The sequence below is a fragment of the Pneumocystis jirovecii genome (genome assembly GCF_001477535.1).
Source record: "Pneumocystis jirovecii RU7 chromosome Unknown supercont1.3, whole genome shotgun sequence".
In the NCBI taxonomy this organism is placed as follows: Eukaryota; Fungi; Ascomycota; class Pneumocystomycetes; order Pneumocystales; family Pneumocystaceae; genus Pneumocystis; species Pneumocystis jirovecii.
In genome coordinates, this window is record NW_017264777.1 from 218,752 (window position 1) to 242,192 (window position 23,441).

General features: G+C 23.5%; 9 protein-coding genes across 9 annotated transcripts; 3 read left to right on the forward strand and 6 right to left on the reverse strand.

The window, feature by feature from the left end:
* Nucleotides 1-343: 343 nt before the first annotated feature.
* T551_00718 (uncharacterized protein) lies at nt 344-2,444 on the reverse strand (the record flags this gene model as incomplete). Its single annotated transcript, XM_018372982.1, has 8 exons — nt 344-886; nt 931-1,212; nt 1,262-1,306; nt 1,349-1,501; nt 1,542-1,643; nt 1,691-1,798; nt 1,842-2,075; nt 2,124-2,444. 8 exons carry the CDS (start codon nt 2,442-2,444, stop codon nt 344-346), a joined length of 1,788 nt encoding a protein of 595 aa, XP_018230728.1.
* Nucleotides 2,445-4,414: 1,970 nt separating this feature from the next.
* T551_00719 (uncharacterized protein) lies at nt 4,415-5,310 on the forward strand (the record flags this gene model as incomplete). Its single annotated transcript, XM_018372983.1, has 4 exons — nt 4,415-4,593; nt 4,643-4,777; nt 4,821-4,833; nt 4,873-5,310. 4 exons carry the CDS (start codon nt 4,415-4,417, stop codon nt 5,308-5,310), a joined length of 765 nt encoding a protein of 254 aa, XP_018230729.1.
* Nucleotides 5,311-6,938: 1,628 nt separating this feature from the next.
* T551_00720 (DNA replication licensing factor MCM7) lies at nt 6,939-9,493 on the reverse strand (the record flags this gene model as incomplete). Its single annotated transcript, XM_018372984.1, has 6 exons — nt 6,939-7,302; nt 7,371-7,418; nt 7,462-9,101; nt 9,151-9,210; nt 9,254-9,387; nt 9,433-9,493. The coding sequence occupies 6 exons, from the start codon at nt 9,491-9,493 to the stop codon at nt 6,939-6,941; spliced, it is 2,307 nt and encodes a 768-aa protein (XP_018230730.1).
* Nucleotides 9,494-10,003: 510 nt separating this feature from the next.
* T551_00721 (uncharacterized protein) lies at nt 10,004-12,323 on the reverse strand (the record flags this gene model as incomplete). Its single annotated transcript, XM_018372985.1, has 11 exons — nt 10,004-10,219; nt 10,266-10,367; nt 10,411-10,657; nt 10,703-10,934; nt 10,978-11,137; nt 11,177-11,335; nt 11,382-11,625; nt 11,673-11,760; nt 11,802-12,104; nt 12,150-12,206; nt 12,254-12,323. 11 exons carry the CDS (start codon nt 12,321-12,323, stop codon nt 10,004-10,006), a joined length of 1,878 nt encoding a protein of 625 aa, XP_018230731.1.
* Nucleotides 12,324-12,799: 476 nt separating this feature from the next.
* T551_00722 (telomerase reverse transcriptase) lies at nt 12,800-17,107 on the reverse strand (the record flags this gene model as incomplete). The annotated part of the gene is made up of 25 exons (XM_018372986.1): nt 12,800-12,974; nt 13,017-13,119; nt 13,163-13,326; nt 13,371-13,486; nt 13,521-13,666; nt 13,708-13,792; nt 13,835-13,963; nt 14,004-14,152; nt 14,196-14,380; nt 14,425-14,528; nt 14,569-14,660; nt 14,714-14,834; nt 14,888-15,151; nt 15,195-15,265; nt 15,313-15,400; nt 15,442-15,521; nt 15,565-15,625; nt 15,667-15,965; nt 16,013-16,113; nt 16,165-16,278; nt 16,325-16,406; nt 16,454-16,539; nt 16,583-16,701; nt 16,742-16,822; nt 16,868-17,107. 25 exons carry the CDS (start codon nt 17,105-17,107, stop codon nt 12,800-12,802), a joined length of 3,255 nt encoding a protein of 1,084 aa, XP_018230732.1.
* Nucleotides 17,108-17,866: 759 nt separating this feature from the next.
* On the reverse strand, nt 17,867-19,754 carry T551_00723 (serine C-palmitoyltransferase LCB1; the record flags this gene model as incomplete). The annotated part of the gene is made up of 8 exons (XM_018372987.1): nt 17,867-18,043; nt 18,095-18,385; nt 18,466-18,669; nt 18,717-18,930; nt 18,973-19,105; nt 19,177-19,352; nt 19,411-19,511; nt 19,554-19,754. 8 exons carry the CDS (start codon nt 19,752-19,754, stop codon nt 17,867-17,869), a joined length of 1,497 nt encoding a protein of 498 aa, XP_018230733.1.
* Nucleotides 19,755-19,988: 234 nt separating this feature from the next.
* On the forward strand, nt 19,989-21,522 carry T551_00724 (uncharacterized protein; the record flags this gene model as incomplete). Its single annotated transcript, XM_018372988.1, has 6 exons — nt 19,989-20,166; nt 20,216-20,308; nt 20,359-20,479; nt 20,528-21,122; nt 21,172-21,274; nt 21,317-21,522. 6 exons carry the CDS (start codon nt 19,989-19,991, stop codon nt 21,520-21,522), a joined length of 1,296 nt encoding a protein of 431 aa, XP_018230734.1.
* Nucleotides 21,523-21,585: 63 nt separating this feature from the next.
* On the reverse strand, nt 21,586-22,299 carry T551_00725 (uncharacterized protein; the record flags this gene model as incomplete). The annotated part of the gene is made up of 4 exons (XM_018372989.1): nt 21,586-21,645; nt 21,690-21,800; nt 21,841-22,102; nt 22,154-22,299. The coding sequence occupies 4 exons, from the start codon at nt 22,297-22,299 to the stop codon at nt 21,586-21,588; spliced, it is 579 nt and encodes a 192-aa protein (XP_018230735.1).
* A 127-nt stretch (nt 22,300-22,426) lies between these two features.
* T551_00726 (uncharacterized protein) lies at nt 22,427-23,001 on the forward strand (the record flags this gene model as incomplete). Its single annotated transcript, XM_018372990.1, has 3 exons — nt 22,427-22,429; nt 22,476-22,659; nt 22,709-23,001. The coding sequence occupies 3 exons, from the start codon at nt 22,427-22,429 to the stop codon at nt 22,999-23,001; spliced, it is 480 nt and encodes a 159-aa protein (XP_018230736.1).
* Between the last annotated feature and the right edge of the window lie 440 nt (nt 23,002-23,441).

Here is a 23,441-nt window from a genome sequence, read left to right on the forward strand (position 1 = left end):
TGGATATAAAACTAATATTTTTTGTAACGTAGAAATGTAAAATTTTGAAAATATTGTTTATTATCTGGAAGAAACAATTTAATTATATTTATTTTAAAAGAAAATGTAACTTTGGAATTTATTAGAAATATTGTATTGCTAAAACGAAAATATTTAAATGAAAACGTAGTTGCATTTAGTTAATTTTTAGAAATTGTTTTGGGTTATTAAACATTATTAATAAAAGACCGTAGTGATTATGATATTTGTAATATTTTGGTTGTATGATGTATTGTGTATAGTTTTAGTATAACTTTTTTATTCGAGACCAAAAATTTATTGTTTATTCATTCTTATTTTTAGATTAATATTTGACATATTTTCTTGAAATGATAATGGCTTTTCCTTTTAAAGACGATAAGTTAATATTTTGCAAGTTAGATATATTTGAAGAAAGAGAACATGCAATCCGTGATGTTTTTAAGATATTGAATTTGGAATATTGTGCGTCGATAGCTAACTTTTTTTTCATAAAACTATTAGGAAAATCATTGAAATTAATTGATGGATCATAATGATCTGGTAAACATTTCGTGAGCTTTAACATCCAGAATTTATACCATTGTTGTTGACAATACGAGAATCTGATGATTATTTCGCTAAATAATTCAGATGTATAGTATAAAAATTCAGGCAATTCCTTTTTTAATTGTGTATTGATAACATTATATATTTCTGCCGATTGAACTAGCATATTACTTGGTAATATTCCTTTTTCTCTTTGAGCTTTCACATGAATATAATCTAGTATTTTAGTATTTCTTTTTTTTATTATACAATTAGGAATTTTATATAAGTTTTTTAGTAGTTTTAGTGGTTTAAACACGAAATATGTTATATTTCTTTCCTAATATGGGTTAAAATAGTTATTGTGAACAGTTATCTGTTTACCAATTCATTAAGTCCATCTTTACATGCTTCGTTAATAATTATTTTATATTCTTTCCATTTTGTATGTGTTTCATTATATGATGATCTTTCACATGCTATACAAAGATTATATGAAAAAACAAGATTATTTTGTTGGGAATGATAGTTCGTTACTTCTCGTAGCCAATTTTTGATTTTTTTTTTAAATGTTAGAATTTGAATCTGTTGTTGTTGGAAATTTTGAAATAATGTTTCATAAAAGATATCATGATAATTTTCAGTTAATCCAACAGTTTGTTTAAGCTAATTATATGTTAACTCCAGCATTTTTATGTGCTTTGTTTCTAATTACTTTTTTGGTTCTTCGAGAAATGCCTTTGGTTATTATATGGCATATCTATGTATTTTAGTTTTTTTCTTGAATTATTTAATAATCAACATCATTATCTGATTTTCCAGAAATTACTTGTTTTACCATATCTTTACATCTTTTTATTTCATTTATTCTATCTATCACAAGAGTTATTTCTTTATTGGCGTGATTTAATAATATAATATCAGGATGATTTGCTGATGTTGTATTTAAAATTTGCTAGTTTTAATTAATATTTAAAAAAAAATATGTGCTATACTATTAGAAGTAGTGGATACTTAAGAATTCTCTGAACAGGTTTTATTAAAAGACTCGCTAAATCCCATGCATTTGTTTGTTTTTTACTAATTTCTTTGCATTCCTAGAAGTAAAACATGATTTAATTATTAAAAATTAATATTAAATTACCCAAAGCCATTTTTGAATATTAGTATTTTGTTCTAGTTCTTGAAGTTTTTCTGAACTTGCACTATGGTTTATACAATATATTGAATAAATTTTTTCGATTTGTGGAATCTATTTATTGATTAGTAATTTTAATAGTTAAACATGGATTTACCATTTCACTAAAAGCTTTACCAATCCATGTGTTAGATAATTTACTATATAATGTTTCCACTGTATCTATATTTATATCTGACTCTAAGTTAATTTCTAAGATATGTCTTCCTGCAGCTCTTAAGAGTTTACTAAATTTATCAGTAAATTGCCATATGTCGTAAATGTTACAAAAAACTATTTTTATATCTTGAGGAGACAATATGGAATACTCTAATGCTTTTTTTTTATATATCTTTTTTTTAATATAAATATCGGACAATATACTAAGAATTCTACAGACCTTTTCTATAACAAAGAGGTCATCTCTATAACTTTCTTCTGTCATTATAAGTTCCGTTATTATGTTTTTTTTTTTAAATATCATTTTTATTTCATTTTTTTCAATTTTTGTATCAAAAGCATCATGAATATGTTTTGTATCTATTGATAAAGAATCAATAGTAATGGGTAAAAGGGATACAGATGGTTGATATTGGATTTTCTTTTTTATTTTCTCGTTTTGGTTTTTGAATATCTTTTTGTCAGTAATTATATCTATTATATTGTTAGCATTGTTGATTTTTGATGAATCGATATCATATTGTTTTTCTGATAATTTCATGTTTTTAAGAGTATGATATTAGTGTTGATATTTATTTTTTTGAAAAAATTAATATGGTTGAAAGAGTTTTTTTAGAATATGCATATGTTAATAATTGATTAGTCTTAAAGATGAATGTTAGACGTAAATAAACAGTAGGGTTTTTAATATTAAATTTACTTTTTTTTTGAATTTTATAATTCTTTGACTTTATATATGCAAAATTTTTTGGTTTTTATGATGGTTTTTTAATTTTTTAAGATATATGAAGTTTTATTTTTTTTGTTGATTAAAGTGATAAACTGTTGAAGAGAAATTATATGTTAAAATAATATTTGATTTAGAGATATAATTAGATAAAGATGGTATATTTGGAACTGTATACTAATTAAGTGTTTTTTTTAAATGTTTTATCTGTCACTTTTTTAATTAATTTGATTCCTTATTTATTCTATTATGTTTTTTAAAATATATATATACATGTTAAATACTTTACTTTAAATATTTAAATATTGTAGTTATCTTTAATTTTGGAATTATTGGTATTCTCGTTATTAACTGAATTATTTTAACTGATTTCTAAAAATATTTTTTTGTTTTTAATATTGTTCGAATAATGTATAATTTTGATTCTAATATTTTTATGTAATTTTTTTGATTTTATTATAATTTATAATTGATATTTTTTTATAATGTTTTTGTTTATTTTTTAGTATAAATATTATTAATATATAAATTATTATAAAAAATAGTTTGTAATTTTTTAGAACTTTGTAAAATAAAATGATTTAAAAAATGTTATAGAAAAATTGATTTTTTCATTTTTAGACTATTTATGTAATTTTATTTAGATATATTTTAAATAAATAATATAAAATTATGAAATAAACCATTAAATTTATGATAAAATATTGATTTTGGATATATGAAAATAAATATTATATTAAATATTATATTAATACTAATTTTTATATAGTTTATTAATAAGTGAATAATAACATCTTAAATTAACGTTCGTGTAATTATTATTATATCTGAAAAAAATTATTATTTATAATAATATTGTTACATTTAAAAATACATATTTTTTTTATATTTTATATAATAATTGTTTTTATTTTGATTATAAATTGAAATATATATGTAATTTTGATTAAACATATACTAAGATGTAACAATTTTTATTAATATATAATATAAATAACAACTGTTTGTTATGCTAATATTTATTTTATAGTAAAATCCATGTGTAATTTTTTTTCAATATGTTATGATTTATTATAATTATTTTAGTGGTTAAAAAAAATATAATTCATATAAGTTCACCTGAATTAACAATATTTTTTACAATTATTTGGTTGAAATTCTTATCATTATTACATATTCTCAAATTTTCTTTAGTTATCTTTTAAAAAATATTTGTTTATATTTATATTACTTCATTACATGTTAGATATGTTTTGAATTAGTTATTTTTGATTATACGAACACATTGTTTTAATTTTCTATAACTAGCCCCTAGCTACTATTATATGTATCAGATGTATTTATCTATATTTTTGACTTACATTTTAATTGCGATAAAAAAAATAATTTAATATATGTTTTTTTTTAAAAATATATATTAATATATATTATAAAATACACTTTTAGCAACTTTTTGGAACCTTATTTTACATCTTTTATAATTTATATATTTTTATGCATAAATAATATAAATTATATTTTAATTTTATATATTTTATAATATTTCGGAACATTGGATAATTTAATAAATATTAGTTCGTTTGCGTAAACTAGAGACTAAACTAAATTTGGATAAAATAAAAAATAATATATACGGAAATAGACTACAAATTCACTTGAAATGCAAATAATGATCTTGATGTATATATCACAGAATCAAATCATAAAAATCTTTAAGTTGAAAAAAAGGGACACCTTCCGGAAGTTCAAAATTTTGAACATTAACAAAATATATTTATTCTATAATGAAATATTTATTTATTTCACTTATATTTTCTATAGTTGCATTGGTAAATGGTGCGTATTTGTTTTTTGCATCTAATAAGCTTGAAATAACTGTCTTGAAAGCTAGTAAAGTTTTGTCTCCGAAAAAAGGTGATAAATGGAAATCTGGTTTCCAATTAGTTCAATGGGAATATAAATTGTATGAATATTATATATCAGCTAATGACGCATTTTGTAATTTAAATTAGGCCTGGTATTGATACTGTTAATCTGTTTCTTGTTAAACGAAATATAAATCCTCCACTTTATACTTTGTTAGGTCAAGATATTAGTTATAAGTCCGGTAAAAGTAGTGTTCACCTTCCTTCAAATATGCTTCCTGGGTAAGTGCTTTTAGTCTGTATATAGTTTCTTAATTATGAAAAGTTCTGATTATTCGGTAAACTAGGGTGATGTTTTTATGTTTCTAATTTTATAGGTTATGCTTACTGGTCAGAATCCATATAATGTTTATGCTGAAAGTCAATATTTTTCTGTTCTACCTAGTGATGATGATGACTGTTATAAATATCTCTATGATGATGGTGCAGCTACACCTGGTCCTACACCTAGTGATAATCCACCTACTGTAGAACCAGAGCCTGAGCCTGAACCTTCTCTTGGTCCTGAGCCTCCTCTTGAACCTGATTGTGATGATTGTGAAGATTGTTCTGAAGATGAAATGTGTGGAGAATGTTTCGCTAATGAACGATGTGAATGTGATGGTTGTGAAACGTTAACAGATTCTCATAAGCCTTTTGTAACTGAACCTTCTGGCTCGGATGGTAAAGGTGTTGTTGATGTTGGTTCTATAAATAAAATTGCTGGTTTCTGGTTAATATTGATAATTACTATGTCTAGTATATTATTTTTGTGAAAATAATATAAAAAGACTTTCTATTCCATGTTGTCTTTGTAGATAGCAATAGTTAAAACGACTGATGTTTTGTGTTTGTAGGTTGTTTTTAATTTGTTTTATATTCTGGAAACATTATCATTGTAAAATAGTTTGGTAATTTATATATGTTTAATATATTACCACAATATATTATGATAACTTTATTGTATTTACATTTTAGTTATATGTTTATTTAAACTTAATTTTTAATTCATGATTTTTTATCATTTTATACTTTTCGGATATGTATATTTAGATTATACCATTTATAATTAATTATATATTATAACCTTAAAATTCAAATACTTTTTATTAATTGTTCTAAAATATTATTTGAATTTTTTTTCATATGGATTCTAATTTATGATATTAATTTATTTAGTATAATAATACTATACATATAATAATGCTATACATTTTATCTATAATATTAATGTCATTAAATATGTTATATATTTTATATCTAAGATGCATGATATATATATTATAAAAATTTACAAAAATGTCTATGTTTTTAATATATATGTTATAAATTATTAAATCTAAGAAGTAACATCTATAGTAATATTTTTGTTTTTTTTTTTTAAAATATTAAAAATATAAGTGTCTAAAAATAGATACTAAAATCTAAATATAATACATTGATAAATATAAACATATAAATATATATATATTAAACATTTAATTATAAATTGTATTTTTTAATCAATTTATATATATAAATCTATAAATCTATATGTTTTGCGTTAATAAATTGTAAAATTAATATCTAATATGATTTTATTTATAATTATGTAGTATATAATCAATTATAATATATCTAAATTATTAAAATTATTATATATTAAGTCATATAATATATTTTATATTATAATATAGAGTTTAATGTATTTTAATGTATTTTAATAACTTTTAACGATATTTGGTATGTACATATGTACAATTAATAACAACATATAATTATATAAGTGATTTACGTAATTTGCATAGTATACATATAAAATTTCCATATTTGTACATTTTATTAGTAAAATTAGCAAAAAATATATATGTAAATATATACTCAAATTATATATAAATTATATATATGAACACATTTAATCCATCTATTTAAATATTTTATATCATTATAATATTCAATTACTATAACTATAAACAATATTTTGTAGATTTTATTATTTATTATTACTATTTTATACAATATTGAGATACACTTATCAATTAAAATATAAAACGATATTCAAAAATTAGTAATATAAAAATAAAAAAAATAATTATATAAGTTAGTATATGTTAGTATATCTTTTTTTAAATATTAAATACATATTCAAATTACTATCATTATTATTTTAAATAATATTTTTAAATAATATTTTGTTTCATTACGTATTTTTATAATAAAAATATATATTATATATATTATTTATATATTATTTTATAGTTAATATATATAATTAATATTATAATTAATATTATAATTAATATATAAAACAAATTTTTAATAACACAATTTTTAAAGAAAATTCAATTTATAAAAATATTAACAAAATAATAAATTTTTTTACAAAAATTAACATTATTCATAATGATTCATAACTTTAAACTAATTAATTAATATCCATCATACTATGTATTTCAGTATCATTTTCATTATATCCAATAATAAATTTCAATTTACTTCCATCTAATATTAGCTGCCATACACCTAAATCTTGATATTCTTTTATACATTCAACAAGTTGATCATCAGTAAACCCTTTAGCTAAAACCCTTTCTCTAATAATTCTCATATTCCATTCGTCTATAAACTTTTCACCATCACCGTAAGCCAAATCTCGAATAATCTTGTAAATTTTAGAAGAAAAAGTAATATCGGAATCAAAATCATGTTTTTCATATAATGACAATTTCGATACTTCTATTAATCTAAGAGCTTCGTCTACATCTGCAATTTCAACAACATCACTAAACCTTATTCGTGATAAAGCCTTAGAAGTAATGAGCATAATCTATTGGATATACAAATACTCGCCTGTGACATACGCAAAATTCCTAATAAAGTTCGTGGAGTTATATAAGTAAACTGTCTTATACATATTAACACAATTACCAAATATACAAAAATAATACTTCATCACATTATCTTTTTTCTGCCTTTGACGCATTTGAACATAAGAACCTACAATATAATCCGATACAGATTTAGATATTACAGGTCTTTTAAGTCGTGCCTGAGATATATAACTACGTATCATTACCGGATCTAATGGCTCAAAATTCATATCAGGATGACGACTATTCATATGAACAAAAGAAACATGTCGAGCTAACCTTTCATCTTCATCTTTAGTAGGAGTATCCAAAATAAGAAACAAAATATCAAATCTAGAAAGTAAAGCAGCAGGCAAATTAATATTATCAGCAGGAGTAACTCTAGGATTATATCTTCCATATAAAGGATTAGCTGCTGCTAAAATAGATGTTCTAGCATTAAGTGTAGTAACGATTCCAGCCTTACTAATAGATATAGTCTGTTGCTCCATAACTTCATGAATTGCTGTTCGATTAAATTCATCCATTTTATCAAATTCGTCAATACAACATATACCATTATCAGCTAAAACAAGAGCACCTCCTTCCAAAACCATTTCATCAGTAACAGGATCTCGCATTACAGTAGCAGTTAGACCTACACCAGAAGAACCACGCCCAGTAGTATATATACCCCTTGGCGCAACTTTTGAGATATATTTCAAAAGCTGAGACTTTGCAACACCCGGGTCGCCCATAAGACATATATTAATATCACCTCGAATCTTCATCCCATCATGCATCTCTTTAGTAACACCTCCAACTAACAATAAAAGAAGTGCTTTTTTAACATCATCATGTCCATAAATCTCAGGAGCAATACTTTTAGAAAGTTGTTCATAAACATTACTAGAAACACTAAGTTTTTCGATCTGTTTTATCATTTCAGGTGTATTTTCTATAATATCATATTGCTTTTTTAATTTATTAACATACTGACATTCAAGATAAGTATCAGTAAGCAAACCAGCACGAATTGCCTTAAATCCAACAAAGGGAGTAGGCAAAAATATACCAGAAACATCTAAAATATCACCCGGATTCATACTTCTAGTAATAGACCCATATAAATGTATAACCAAAGTTCTTGGAATATGACCTACTGATACTTGACTTGTCAATTCTTGTATTCTAGCTTCCTGAAATGGTATAAATTTTGATGCTCTACTAGACATAAAAAGCTGTCCTTTCGAATTATTTTTTCTACATTCATCACTTATACATTCTATAATAGGAATAAATTGTTTGGCTTTAATTTCTTGAAAAATCTCGTAACCACAGTGATCACAAGTATATGCATTTATCTGCAAAGAAGGTTTAACATCAGAAACTCTTATAATTATTCCCCGTACAGTGACCAAATGTCCCAAATGAAAACTTTTAAGTTCTCTCACAGTATATACCTTTATATGTCCTTTTTCATATATATCAATTGGTTTAAAATATAGATTAAACCTTCTAGTTAACTGAAGAGGAAAGATATTTTCTAAACCATTATTTTGATCAATTTCATTACGCTGCATTCGCTGATGCATTATGATATCCATAACATCATCAGTATAAGAAATATCAACAGTAGAATCAGGCATAATAGTATCTATAACTCTAGAAAATATATCATTATATCGTTTTGTATTATTCATAATATTATTAACAAGATCTTTATTAGCAGGATCATACTGAATAAAAAATAATTAATAAACACACAAACTATTGATGAAATCTTACAGTTTCAAGGTCCTTTAAATCAATTGTAATACTATCTTTAACCCTATTCGCAATTGCTTGCTAAATGATATTATATATAATATTATTAAATAAAACATTATACCAATTCTTTCATATATTTAGGCACAGTATCTTCAGAATAAAATTCACATAACTTCATTTCAGAGATATCTTGAACATCATTTTTAATATTGTAAGGTTTAGGAATAAAATTCAGTAAAAAATCCTGAATTCGTTCTTATAATTTAATAATTAAAAAATAAAAGTAGAAACCATAAATACCCTTTATCTTAAGATAATCAACATTTATATTAATCGTTGGTAATGCATGTCTAAGACTCATTATTTATTAGAGTCTTTATAAATTCGTTTAAATTTAATGAGCATCTAAAAATCACGATTACTCTTAATATTTGAAATAACCAAAATAATAATAATCTAAAAAAACACATAAAATCCATAAGTATTCATTATTAATTTTATTAATTATTAATTTTATACAAAAACAATAAACAAATAGTATATCTTAATACAATTGTTCTTACATAAAGATCAATATTAAAAAACAAGAATTTAAATCAAAATTTCATAATTATTGAAATTTTCAAAAAAATCAGATTTAAATCCAAAAACAATTATGAGAAAACTTAAAAATACAAAAGTACATTTTCACACAATAGACATAAATTACTATATTATCAACAACGTATAAAATTAAAATACATAAAAAAATTCAAATAATCAAATATATTACAATTAACAATGAAATGTAAATAACTTATTATTTTACAAGAACAAAATATTAAAAATATATATATCACAATAATTAACATAAGATATTTTTAAATAAATTTCATAGTACAGTTATATTAAGAATTCTAGGAGCGATATCAATAGGAGTAGGCCTATTATGCCTATCAACCTTAATAGACTCAATAGCATGAACAACATCTAATCCAGAATATGCTCTCCCGAATATTGTATGTTTTGAGTCAAGCCATGGAGTACGTTCAGTAGTAATAAAAAATTGAGAACCATTCGTATTTGGACCAGCATTTGCCATAGACACCTAAAAATTTTTAAATATAAGAAATCATAAAATTCCAAAAAAATACAGTGTATGGATGATCATGTTTTAATTCAGATGATATTTCATCTTCAAATTCTACACCCCAAATACTCTCACCACCAGTCCCATCACCCAAAGGATCACCACACTATTATTATTAAAATAACTATATAAAAAACAAAAACATTTACCTGTATCATAAACTTTTTAATTATACGGTGAAATATAGTATTATCATAATAACCATTTTTAGAATGTGTAACAAAATTTTCTACAGCTTTAGGTGCTATTTCAGGAAATAATCTAATACATATATCACCAAGAGTAGTATGTATAACAGCAGATGTTCCAGTAGAAGTTAACAAGCACGTTTCTACATCTAAATTGTTTTCTTGAATAGGCTTCTCATTAAAAACATCTCTATCAATTGTTGAATCACTATTTAAAAAAATAAGTATATCATACATTGATTCATTTTTATACCTTTCAGAAAATTTCATAAACATATAAAAACGAGATTTTTTATAAGCAGAACAAAATAAAATAGGATCTATATTTTTAGACTCAGTCACTAACGGATTCTCAGATGCAATCATAGCAAGTGTAGTCCTTTTTGTTTTTTTAGGTGTACCCTGATATAAAGAAAGATTAATGAATCTTAATGACTCATCTTTTCCAATCAAACGTACGCAACAATTCGTATATATATTTACAACTAAAATATCAAAAAAAAAACATAAAACATATAAAATACAGACATTTTATACCCAATAATGTAGGATAAATAATAAAACTTCCAGATTCATCAAAAATTGTATTTAAAGTAAGTTTATAAAATTTGTCATTTATTAATTCTCTTTCTATAGCAATACGCCGTCCAAATTCCATATCATCTAGTTTATGTATATTTTTATCAGACTAAAAAGTCAAAAATATATATAATAATATTTATTTTACCTGTTGCAATTTATTAAACATATTCAAACTTTCATCATACTTCCTTATCATTTTACCAGTTTTAAAAACAAATATCCTTATTTGTTGATCTGGAAATGAAATAGTAGAAAACTTTTTACCGTCAGGCGATATAGTAATAGAAGTAGGTATCGATTTTGACTAATAATATCAAAAATACATTACATGTAAATATACACATAAACACCTTTTTAAATTCATATAAATCAGTATCACTTTTGAACTGAAATACATCCCTTGGTTTCTTATATTGACTATCCGGTTCCCAATATTCAATTGTTCCGCTTTCATCAGCACTTATAACACAATTATATATAGGATTAAAAGATATAATACTGACAGGCCTAGTATGAAGGTTTCTTATAACATAGATGCACTCAGAGCTCCCTCTTCCATCATATACATTAATAGTAGGAGAAGAAGCATCTGATCTAAAAAAATATAAATAAAAAAAATTATAATCAATAAATTTAATCACACTGCTAAAAATGCAATAGCATGAACTTTAGAATATACCCAACACAATGCTAATGGACTGTATCCTAAACTAAGTTCATTAATCATATCTTTAAAACATTAACTTTAAAAATATAGCAAATAAAAATACCAAAATTTACAACATCAAATATTTTTAAAGATTTGTCAGAACTAACACTTGAAAATAAAGAACCGTCACTAGAAAGTGATGTAGAAACAATGGAACCAAGATGTGCTTTATAATGCTTTACAAATTCTATTCCAGAGGCCTGTTTTTTCCAAAATTTAAGATAACCGTCTATTGACGTAGTAATTATAAAATCATATCTAGAAGAGACACAAACAGAAAATATATTATCTCTATGCATAAATGATTTCGTATACTTTTTATTTTCTGGTAATGCTGATAAATACTTTTCTTCATAAACCATAACTATTTTCTATTTAATATTATATAGACAATTAAACATTTAATAACCTTTTCTCTTTTTCCCTAAAGACGTCTGTGCAACTATGGGAACAGGACCGATATCATCTACACATAATTAATTTATAAATACTTTAAATTATTACTGAAAATACCATCATTTGATTGATTTAAAAATCTATTATTTTGGAAAAGATCTTTATCAGAAAATTCAGATTTGTCCATTATCATTTTCAAGTTTATCAGCTGTAATACATCACCACATGTATTATATTTAATTATATAAAAACTTGTTTTTTTTTTTTAAAAATATAACCAAATAAATGTTTACGAATATTAAAACTTTTTAATAAGATATAAATAAACTATAAAATCAAAACTACATTAACTTTAAAATAATTATAACATATTTAATCGAACATGATCTTTTTGTAAAAACATAATACAATTCTTTAATTCCAAGAATTATTTAACATCAAATATTACAAAACTAATTCAAAAGCTAAACAAGTAAAATTTAATCTATATATAATTTTTGCAAGTGAAATACAAAATACAATAAAAAAATAAATCCAAAATCTCAAAATTTATAAAAAAAGAATTATAAAAATAAATATTTAATAAAAATAACTAAAACTAATATATATGTGTATATCAAATTACAAATACTCAATTTAAAATAAAATCCAATAATATATGATTTAATATACAAATGCTTCAAAAGATTCTAAATTTTGAGGAGAAATAATCTTAGAAAGCACTTTTAAATCACGACACTTTTTTGCGCAACTTAAATACAAATTTAATTTAAACAAAACATTAGGATAAAGAGTCTGTTTTTTCCGAAATATTTTCCAAAAAGCATGAAATGCAAGCCTTTATTTTTAAAACATATTTTTACTATAATAATGCACTCACCATCTTACATGGCCAAAATTTACAGAACATCTAACTTGCAAAGTAGTTAACTCTCTACTTTTAAGATATGACAACATGAAATTTAAACATTCTTCAATGAACGCTATATTGATTAATAAAATAACTAAAAAAAATAAAAAAAAAACTTAATATTTTATTTTGATTTGGCCTTTGTCCTTTCATTACTTTCATATATCTATGCATTTTCATAGCACAAAAAATAAATGAACTATATATATTTAATAAAACAGTATAATAAGAATTAAAATCAGTATCCATAAATAACGGATGAGCACTTAATTTCAACAATCTTCAACCTTAATTAGTTAAATAATAATCAACAACATTACTTACTGAAACGACTTAATTAATATAGAATTTCCAGGAGTATGAGAATATTCTACCGTTAATGTATGATCAATATCTAAAAACAAATTATTAGTAATATAAAAACAACAGTGATAGCATGCCTTTTCCAGATAACCTAGAATAATCTTTTTTAACATCAAGAGTAACCATATTTATTAAATTCCCACAATATGGGAATTCACGACGTCCTAACAAACGATTTACTTTAAAACCATCTACATTTGCTTCGAAATTTACAAGACTTTTATCAGGATTAACATAACAATTATATTCAGGATATCCTATTTTTTTTTAAAAAAAAAAAAAAAAATCTTAAGATCACCTTTATGCATACACTCCAAAAATTTCTTTGCAATAGTTTTATCTAAAGTTATTAAAAGAAAATCGTCAACAAGCCTTAATAAAATCTACAGCCATTAAATATATATATGAAATAAAAAACTAAATACAGTATTTGGTTGTTGAATAAACTTTAAATATTTTTTCTCTAAATTTCCATAAAAATATGCACAAAGTATTGTAGACAAAATCGACCCCTGAGGAATACCTTTTAATTGTTTATAAAATTTTTTTCCTATCTAAAATAGTTATTAAAAAAAAAAGAAATAAATTTTCAACCTTAACCAAATTCCCTTTAACATGTTTATATAAAAGTTTAATTATATCATCCTTATCTTTAAAAGAATGAACAACCTTATCAACAATAACAGAATGACGATACAAATGACTAATATCATCCGCAAATTTTTTAAAATAACACAAGTCATCTGAAAACATTAAAAAAAATCTACAATATCAACATTATACTACCAGAAGAACCTGCTTTAGCAATAAATCTTTTACTAAATTTTCCAAGATTCTGTGTAACTAAAACAAATCTTCTCAAAATATATTCATCTTCTTGTAAAGTTTTAATTACTAATTCTAGAACTTTATCTTGATCAATAGTATCAAAACAATTTTTAACATCAACTTTTGCAAAATAAAGTTTTTTTCTACGATTTATTAACATATTGACAATAAGTTATTATGCTTATACTTCTGCAAATGATTGCTATTGATATACTTTTTAAACATCTTAATACTTTTATAAATATCATTAATAGAAAATAAAGACGATCCTAAACAATCAAAGCTTCTTTCCTAATAACACTTAGTAACAACTAAACTTCAGAATCTTTACTCTTTCAAACATCAATACATAAAATACAGTATTTAACATAGAATTAATACTAGGCATAGAAATGATTTTTTTATAACGTTTATTTCCAAAATCTAATCTTTCCTAGAACAGCTATAACTACAGAGATTAAGACTCAAACAAAAACATACTACTCTAATTTGCTTCTTTCTTAAATTTATTATAGGTCTTACACCAATTTCCTTCGGAAGAAGTCGTATATAAGAATATCCTAAATAAAAATTGCTACTAATTTCTTTTAAATTCACCTTAAAATTATGTAAGAAATCAAATAATTAGAATAAATAATAACAATTATTACCATAAACGAATCACCAAACATTAAAGATTTAATGCGAGATATTTGAGGTTCTGACAAACTTTTCCATACATCATGTCTAAAGTATAAAACTTTATTTCTATAAACACTACTTTCAGTAACATAGAAATGTGAGCGAATTAAAGGAATCAATAAAGAATCGAATGTCCAGTATACAAGTTCTGAAAATATACTAACTCTTTTCTGAAAATCCCATAAAGACATACGATGATTACTATCACTTTCAAGCCAAGAAACAGTTTTAACCTTTTAAAAATTAGCAAAAAAAAAAAAACATATTAACATATACTTTCAAAGAATGCATTAAACTATGAAGAGAAATAGATTCAAATCTTCTCATACGAACAAACGTATTTATACCTATATAAATCATTCCAAAACATTAATATTTAACACAGAAATATAACTGTCAAGAATATTCTCAAAATTTGAATCAGAACCATAAAACCCCCTTGGAATTATCTTTTTCATTATAGCCCTTAAAAAACACGATACCTAAAAATATTAAGAAAAGTACAAATATATAAAAAAAAAACATGAGAATAAGGAGTTGTCATTGCAATAAAATCAATATCCACTTGCATATTCCTTGTATTTAAATAATTATCTAATAACTCTAAAATCAGAACAAATAAAAAACTGGTATAACTTTTAAGTACCATGATGTCGATCAATATAAGTTTGATTCATATCAGAGGGATTTATATCAAAATAATATTTCTATAAATATTAAAAAATTTCTCTAAAAATAACCCAATAACTTTAATAGGACAATAATAATCTAACATAATTTTATAAAAACATAATTTATGTCTCCTTTGCAAAACTGGAAGAATCTTCAAAAACTTCCTTAACCTTTTTGGAACCGAAATTCTTCTATTTCCAGCATGAAATGAACTACAAACTTTTACTGTATAATCTTTTAAGAATTGAACAGTATCTTTTCGATCAACAATAGACGTAAAAACATTATGTAAATGAAATTGCCGCGGAAAAATATCAACTAAAAGAGAAATAGAATGTGATAAATTAGTTGAATCATTGAAACGACTCAATGGATCTGAATCCAATTAATTTCTCAAAAAAATAACAAAAACTTATTAATACGAATACGATAAAGCCCAAATAGAATTTTGTTATGCGAATTATACGCAGGTCGAGCATAAAATATTTTAGAACGTATTATCATAACGTCATTACACGAGCGCCTGTTAATAAAAAGAGTTTATATTTTAAATAATGCGTAGTTAATTTCTTACATATTAGGCCAAGAATCATCACTTGATACAATGTCTGGTAATTCCATATCATCAAATTTACGTATTTTAGAAAATTCACTAGAATTATCATATAACACAGAAAAACAAGTAGTTCTATAAAACATCAAAAATCAAAAATAATTATATTTAATAAACATACTTGAGTCTTTTAGCACAATTTTTTAACAAAAAACATTTTCTTTTAAGACTTATAAGAGGACTAACTTCATATAATGGAATTCCTTAAATATTAAAAAAAATAAAATAAAATCTAAAAAAAATAACTCACCACAGAACTGAAAATAATTATCTTGAGGTAATGCCATAAACATACTTGTTTCAAGCAAAAGATCAACCATAAATCTATCACCAACACTTAAATTTTTAAAATTAACACATAACATCCACATAACTTTACAATTGCAAAAGTGTTTCCCAATTATCAGATCTAAGAAATGTAACATGATTATTTGGAAAATAATTTACAATAGCATCTCCAAATGCACCAGCAGTAGCAGTTTGTATAGTATCATTACCCTTATTTAATTAAATAAAAAAAAAACTATAAAAAACAAACTCTTCTATAGCCCTGGGAAATAATATTAGTAGGCCTCCCTCGAGACCTTATAAAAATCCTTCGAATAACAGAATTAACAACCTAAACGACTAATAAGTATAAAAAGACAGTTATTTTCAAAAATACTTCTGTTTGAGATGATACTATTGTAGTAATATTAGATTTAAGAGGTGACATTTTACATTTATCATTAAAGCAAACAATACAATCATCTAAAAGAGAAGATAAAACAGGTAAATTTTCAATTCTTTTTAACCATTCTTCATCACAATTTTTAAAACGATATCTTAAAACATGACGCAGTGATAAAACATATCGATAAAATTGACTAAGAAGCTGTAAAGAAATCGATTTTGAAGCATCCATTAAACAATATTATTTTATAAGACAATTTAAATATTATTTTTCAATTAAATATTAAGTTTCAAATGTCTAATTTTTAAAAATATTCGAAAAATATATTTAACCATTTCAAAAAATTTTAAAATTAAAAAAAATTAGAACATAAATATTTAAATCTATAATTCTTATTGCGGGTTCTACGTATTTAAAACCAGTATTTAAAAATAATCACTATATTTTTTATTAAACGTATTTCAAAACAAATTCTTAATTTCATATAGTCATAAAATTTTTAATATCAATAATTCAATAAAACCAAAAGCTTTAAATATTTTAATATACTTTAATAAAACATCTATGTTTATATAAAATAATTTTACAATATACTATTGCTAATAAATACATATATTTATAATATAATAAAATATTTTATATTTTCTATAACAATAACTCATCCACATCTTTATAATTTTAAATTAAACGCGATAAATACAAACATTTATAAATATTAATACTGCAATAAGACTTTTACTAAGTTACTAACTATATAAAAATCAATATCAATAACCCAATATTTTCATGTCTTTTTTTTTAAAAATACCAAAAATCAATATAAATTCCTAACTAACCATATAAATATTTCTAAATCCAAATATAAATATTTTAAACAAAAAACAACAATCATAATTTAATTAATATTTACTATAAATATCAACAAAAACATTATAAATAAACATCAAAAGCTATTTCAATAATTATACAAACATAAATTAAAAATATAAATTATCTTCTTAATTTTAAAACTTTACTAATCGCAGATTTTACAATTATAGCAGATTTTTCAGTCTCTTTTTTCGACAAACCAATATTTATACAAATACGAATACTTGGACCGAATTCCCAAATCTCTTGAGAATTAATTTTTCTAACACGCATAATAAGTATACCATTATTAAGACACTATTATATTTTTAGTCTTTGAATAAAACATCTTTTAAAAGAATCTTTTACTTCATCTACAATTTCTTGCAAAACCCCCTCTGTTTCCTCAAAGGACCAACCATATTTCTCTAAAAACTCTTTTTTTATACGAAAAATGACAATAGGACTATCTTTATGACTACTTATATCTATAAATTCATTCATTTCAATTATCGAACGAAATATATTAGAATTCTTTCTTAAAGCAGTAAAATAATCAGAAGAAGACGGTTGTTGAAGCATAAGTATTGCTTGTGAAGCAATTACAGCAAGAGACGCAGGCAATGCAGCAGAAAAAACATAAGAAGCCCCAGTTATCCTCTACAAACATTATTAAAATTTTAACAAATAAACAAAAAGTTAAAACGAAGACAAACATAATTAAAGAAATAAAAACATACCTGGTGTTCTACAATCTCTGAGGTACCTGCACAAAACCCACCTCCACTACAGAGACAAGTACTCAAAGATCCAACTAAAATATCAACATCCTGAGGGTCGCATCCATAATACTCAGTCACTCCACGTCCACATCTTCCCAATGTACCAAATGACCATGACTCATCAAGTATTAATCGATATTTATACTTTTTCTTGAGTTCAATCTAATTTAAATTCAGAAACTGCTCATCAATATAATTCTATATTTTACTATTTTTGCCAAATTACAAATATCTCCAAAAGTTTCACTTAATCCCTCTACAATAATAAATCTTCGTGAAAGAGGCTTATGTGAGACCATTTGATCAATACGAATATTTTCTAAAACATCTTCGAGAGAAGAAATATCATTATGATCAAACCATCGTATGGTAGAACGAGATATTTGAATCCCTTTTTGAATTGCAAAATTTACTCCACGATCACTATTAAATGTAAAACAATATAAACAATAATTAGAAAATTACACAACTAGAATATCACCGCGTTTTGAAAATGCAGGTATAACAGAAGAAATAGTAGAATATGTTTGAGAATAAAGGATTGCAGATTCAGTTCCAAGAAAATTTGCAACCATTTGTTCCAAAACCATATGTACATCTAAATAAGTTAGGCATACTCTTAAAATTAAAAATAATTCAGCAAAAAAGGACTTTTTTTAAAATTCTAACCTTGAGTTCCATAAAATCCAGGTGGACCACATGCACCAACACCATATTTTCGCAACGCTTCAATTGCCTTTTTTTGTAACAACTCAGAGGAGATAAAATTCAAAAAATTATATGACGAAAGATTTATTATTGTTCTTGTAGGGGATGAAGTGAGTCGAACTTTAGAACCAGTACTTCTAATAAATAATTAAATATTATAAATATAAATAAATTACACTATTCTAAAAAACATACCCAATTATAATAGGAATCTTCTCTATTTCAGATTTCTCAGCTTCAGTTAAATCAGAAACAAGATTTTCAGGAACCCATTCGTCTACTAAATCATCAATTTCCTAAAAAAATCAAAAAAAAAAAAAATTGTGACAACAAACAACCTTTTCTGAAAGCTTCACATAATTATTCTTTTCCGGACTATATTTGGTTGAAAGAATATACCTTATAATAAAAAAAATAAGAAGAAGTTCAATTATAGAACGAACTGGATCATTTTGATACGAAGACTTTATATAGCGAGAAATAACAGGATATCCAGGAATTTTTCTAATACTTGACACAATACCATCCAAATACAACATAAAAATCCAGTAAAAATATTTTTTCCAAAAACTTAAATATTTAAATTTTTAAAAACTAAATAATTAAAAACCCTTAAAATAAACAAAAATATAATATAGATAAATACTAACCTAAAAATAATCAGAAAACATAAAAAATCGTCAAATAACTTTATTGATTCTTTATTTATTATATTATATTTTATTTTCCTAATATTAAATTACATTAAATTTTAATTTTTAGCGATAAAAAAAATGAATCTTAAAACATATTTTAAAAAAAAAATAGAAAAATTCAAATTAAAACTTTTTATTTCTAATAAAAAGAAGTCTTCAAAGTATTATTTAAGTAATAAAAAATATAATGAATTATATCTTGAAGAATTTACAAGGTATGGGCGACAAATAATTTTACCAGAAATAGGAATAGAAGGTAAATTATATTTAAATATCATTTCTCCAAATTTAGTGTTATTTTATAGGACAGAAGATTCTAAAGACAGCAAAAATATTAGTTGTAGGAGCAGGTGGATTAGGGTGTCCTGCTTTAGCTTATTTAACAGGAGCAGGAATTGGTAAAATATATTTTTTTAATAAACATTAAAAAACATGACTAAATATTAAGGAACTATTGGAATAGTTGATGGAGATTATGTTGATATATCAAATTCTCATAGACAAATTTTACATACATCATCTAAATTAGGAGAAAAAAAAGTCAATTCTGCTATTAAATATTTAAAAGAGTATATAAATATTTACATATACAATGTATAGTAAGACTTACATCTTAGTTTAAATCCTTTAGTCAATTTTGTTAATCATTCTACTCATATTTCACCTTCTTCATCAATAAGTATTATTCAACCATATGATATCATTCTCGATTGTACAGATAACCAACCAATACGCTATCTTATATCGGATACATGTGTTCTTTTAAAAAAACCTTTAGTCAGTGCAAGCGCTATAAAAACAGAAGGTCAGCTTTGTGTCTATGGATTTCGAGGAAATTGTTGCTACAGATGCCTTTTTCCTACACCATCACCAAAAGAAGCAAGCCAAACATGCGAAGGAAGTGGAATATTAGGAATGGTAGTAGGGGTAATGGGAGCATTACAGGCATTAGAAGCAATAAAAATTTTACTATCACCTCAACTAATATCTCATTATGATACAGAAACTAATAGTTACATATCTTACATGACATTTTTTTCAGCATTCTCAATTCCCCAATTTAGGTCTATTAAACTTCGTCCAAGAAATATATTATGTCCAAGTTGTGGAGACAAACCCTTGATTACAAAAAGTATAATTGAAGAAGGAAGTTGTTACAATCTAAATACTTTATGTAAAGAAAAAATTCTATCAAGAGAGCAAAGGATTACTGTACAAGAAAGTGACCTATAATTAATTTTTAAAATCCTAATGTTTTTAGGAACTAAATTCCATATTTCAGTCTGAAGAAATATCGCAAATTATATTAATTGATGTTAGGGATGAGATGCAATTTAAACTATGTTCTTTACCATTTTCAATAAGTAATATAGACAATTAATAACTTCTTTGCTTATATATAATAGACATACCATTAACTAGTTTTTATAACCTTTCATATCTTCCTATCGATATAAGTAAACAGATATATGTTATATGTAGATCAGGAAATGATTCTCAACTTGCAGTAAAGTTACTTCACGAAAAATTCAATATTTTGACTGCTAAAGATGTTATTGGGGGATTAAGATCATGGAGTACAGTAGTAAATAACCAATTTCCAGTATATTAACTCAGAGATTATATAATAATATAGATATATACAAAAGCAAATATTATTACTACATAAGTCTAGTTATTCAATTAACGCTTTTTTCCTATACGCTCTACAATCTCTTAACCATCTTCTATAATCCTATAAAAATAAGCTTATATTAACAATATAATAAAAGAATTTACAGATAGAGAGCCAATTTTTTCCCCATAATAGTCAGGCACAGGATTATTTATTGATTGATGTCTTGGATCTACTCTATTTTTTTGAATATGTAGAAAAAAATCGCGCTCTTTCTAAAAAATTATCAAAAAGATAAAAGAAAAATATTATTACTTCTTGAATCAATTTGTTTCTCTTAGAATGAAAACTTTTCCATAATCCGATACCTATAGGTCGGCCAAATAACCAACCAACACCTCCACAAGCTAAGGTAGCTAATAAATATACTACAAAAGGATCTATCCCAAATATTGTTTGTGTAGGATCCACTTGTATTGTAGCAAAGTAAAAATAGCCCAAAGAAAGTCCAACAATAGATGAAGGAATAGAAGCGATTAAACCAGATCGCAAATTTTGGCGACGTAAATATAAAAATCTAAAATATCTAAATAAAAAAAATCATTAAAAAACACCAATATAAAAATACTCATTCCATGATAAATCCTGTATATCTTTTGATGAAGTATTTAGTTTAGAATCTGTTATAGATGATTTAAATCGTGTAGGAAATAATCGAAACCCAAAAGCGTAAGTTAGTTGAGAACCAATCCTTCTTACAATCAACTTTTCCATAAGATATTTTATTTGAGAACAAAAGAAAAAATTATATAGTAAAAAAAATATATTTAGAAATAAGTCAATTTAACTACTGAAGCGTATTTAAAATATATTTTCAAAATATCAGATTTAAACGCTTAAAATGGTTAAAAATTAAACGAATTAAAATATCATATACTAATATTTAATAGTCAAAAACAAATAAACATAAACCATATTCAAAAAAAATTAACCAAAAATTAAAGAAAAATATAGAAAATAAAAGCAATACCAATGAAATTACCAATAATTTATCTCAAAATATATTTAAAAAAAAAACTAAAACTATATCGAAAATCCAAAGACGTAAATCTAAACATGAAAAATGGATGGAAAGTAATATAATTCGATTTATTTTAAAATGCTTTTAACATAAAAAAAATAGAGTTTAAAAAAGAACCAATATTAAGTACATCTTTCCATAAAAGAATCAATAAAAAACAGAAATTACAGTTTTTATCAAGTATTAAAGAAATATCTAATTCATTACCAGATATTGTTGAAGAAGTGAAATATATAAAGCCAAAAAATTCAAAAAAACAAATAAAAAATTCTCAAAAACAAGAAGAAATACGATTTAATGCAATACTTCAACACCCAAACTTTCAAAATGATCCATGGGGAAGCATCAGACAATATATAAATAATTCAGTAGAAAAAAAAAGGCATATTAATTAAATATTAACATAAATGTTAATATATATACATATATATAATTTTAAAATAAGTTTATTATATATATATGTACATAATATTTTATCATCCAAAAATGTTTTGAAATATAATCTTATTAATTTTTCTTATAATACTTAAAAAATTAAAAAATATTTCATCCTTTTGTAAAAAATATAGAAACCAAGATATAAACATTTAAAAATATCAAAAATTAAATACAATAACTACACAATATATATTTTAAATATTTATTGTATTTCAATAACTTTCTATAACTTTCATTATTCATTTTATATAATATTAGATATCTTTAACTTTTTAAATATCTAAAAATATTCTCATAAAACAAAAATACTTTTAATTGTTAAACATATTTGATACATAAAATATTTTATAAAAAAGATTAAACCAAAAATTTAAATAATATTTTAAAAAAAGTATTT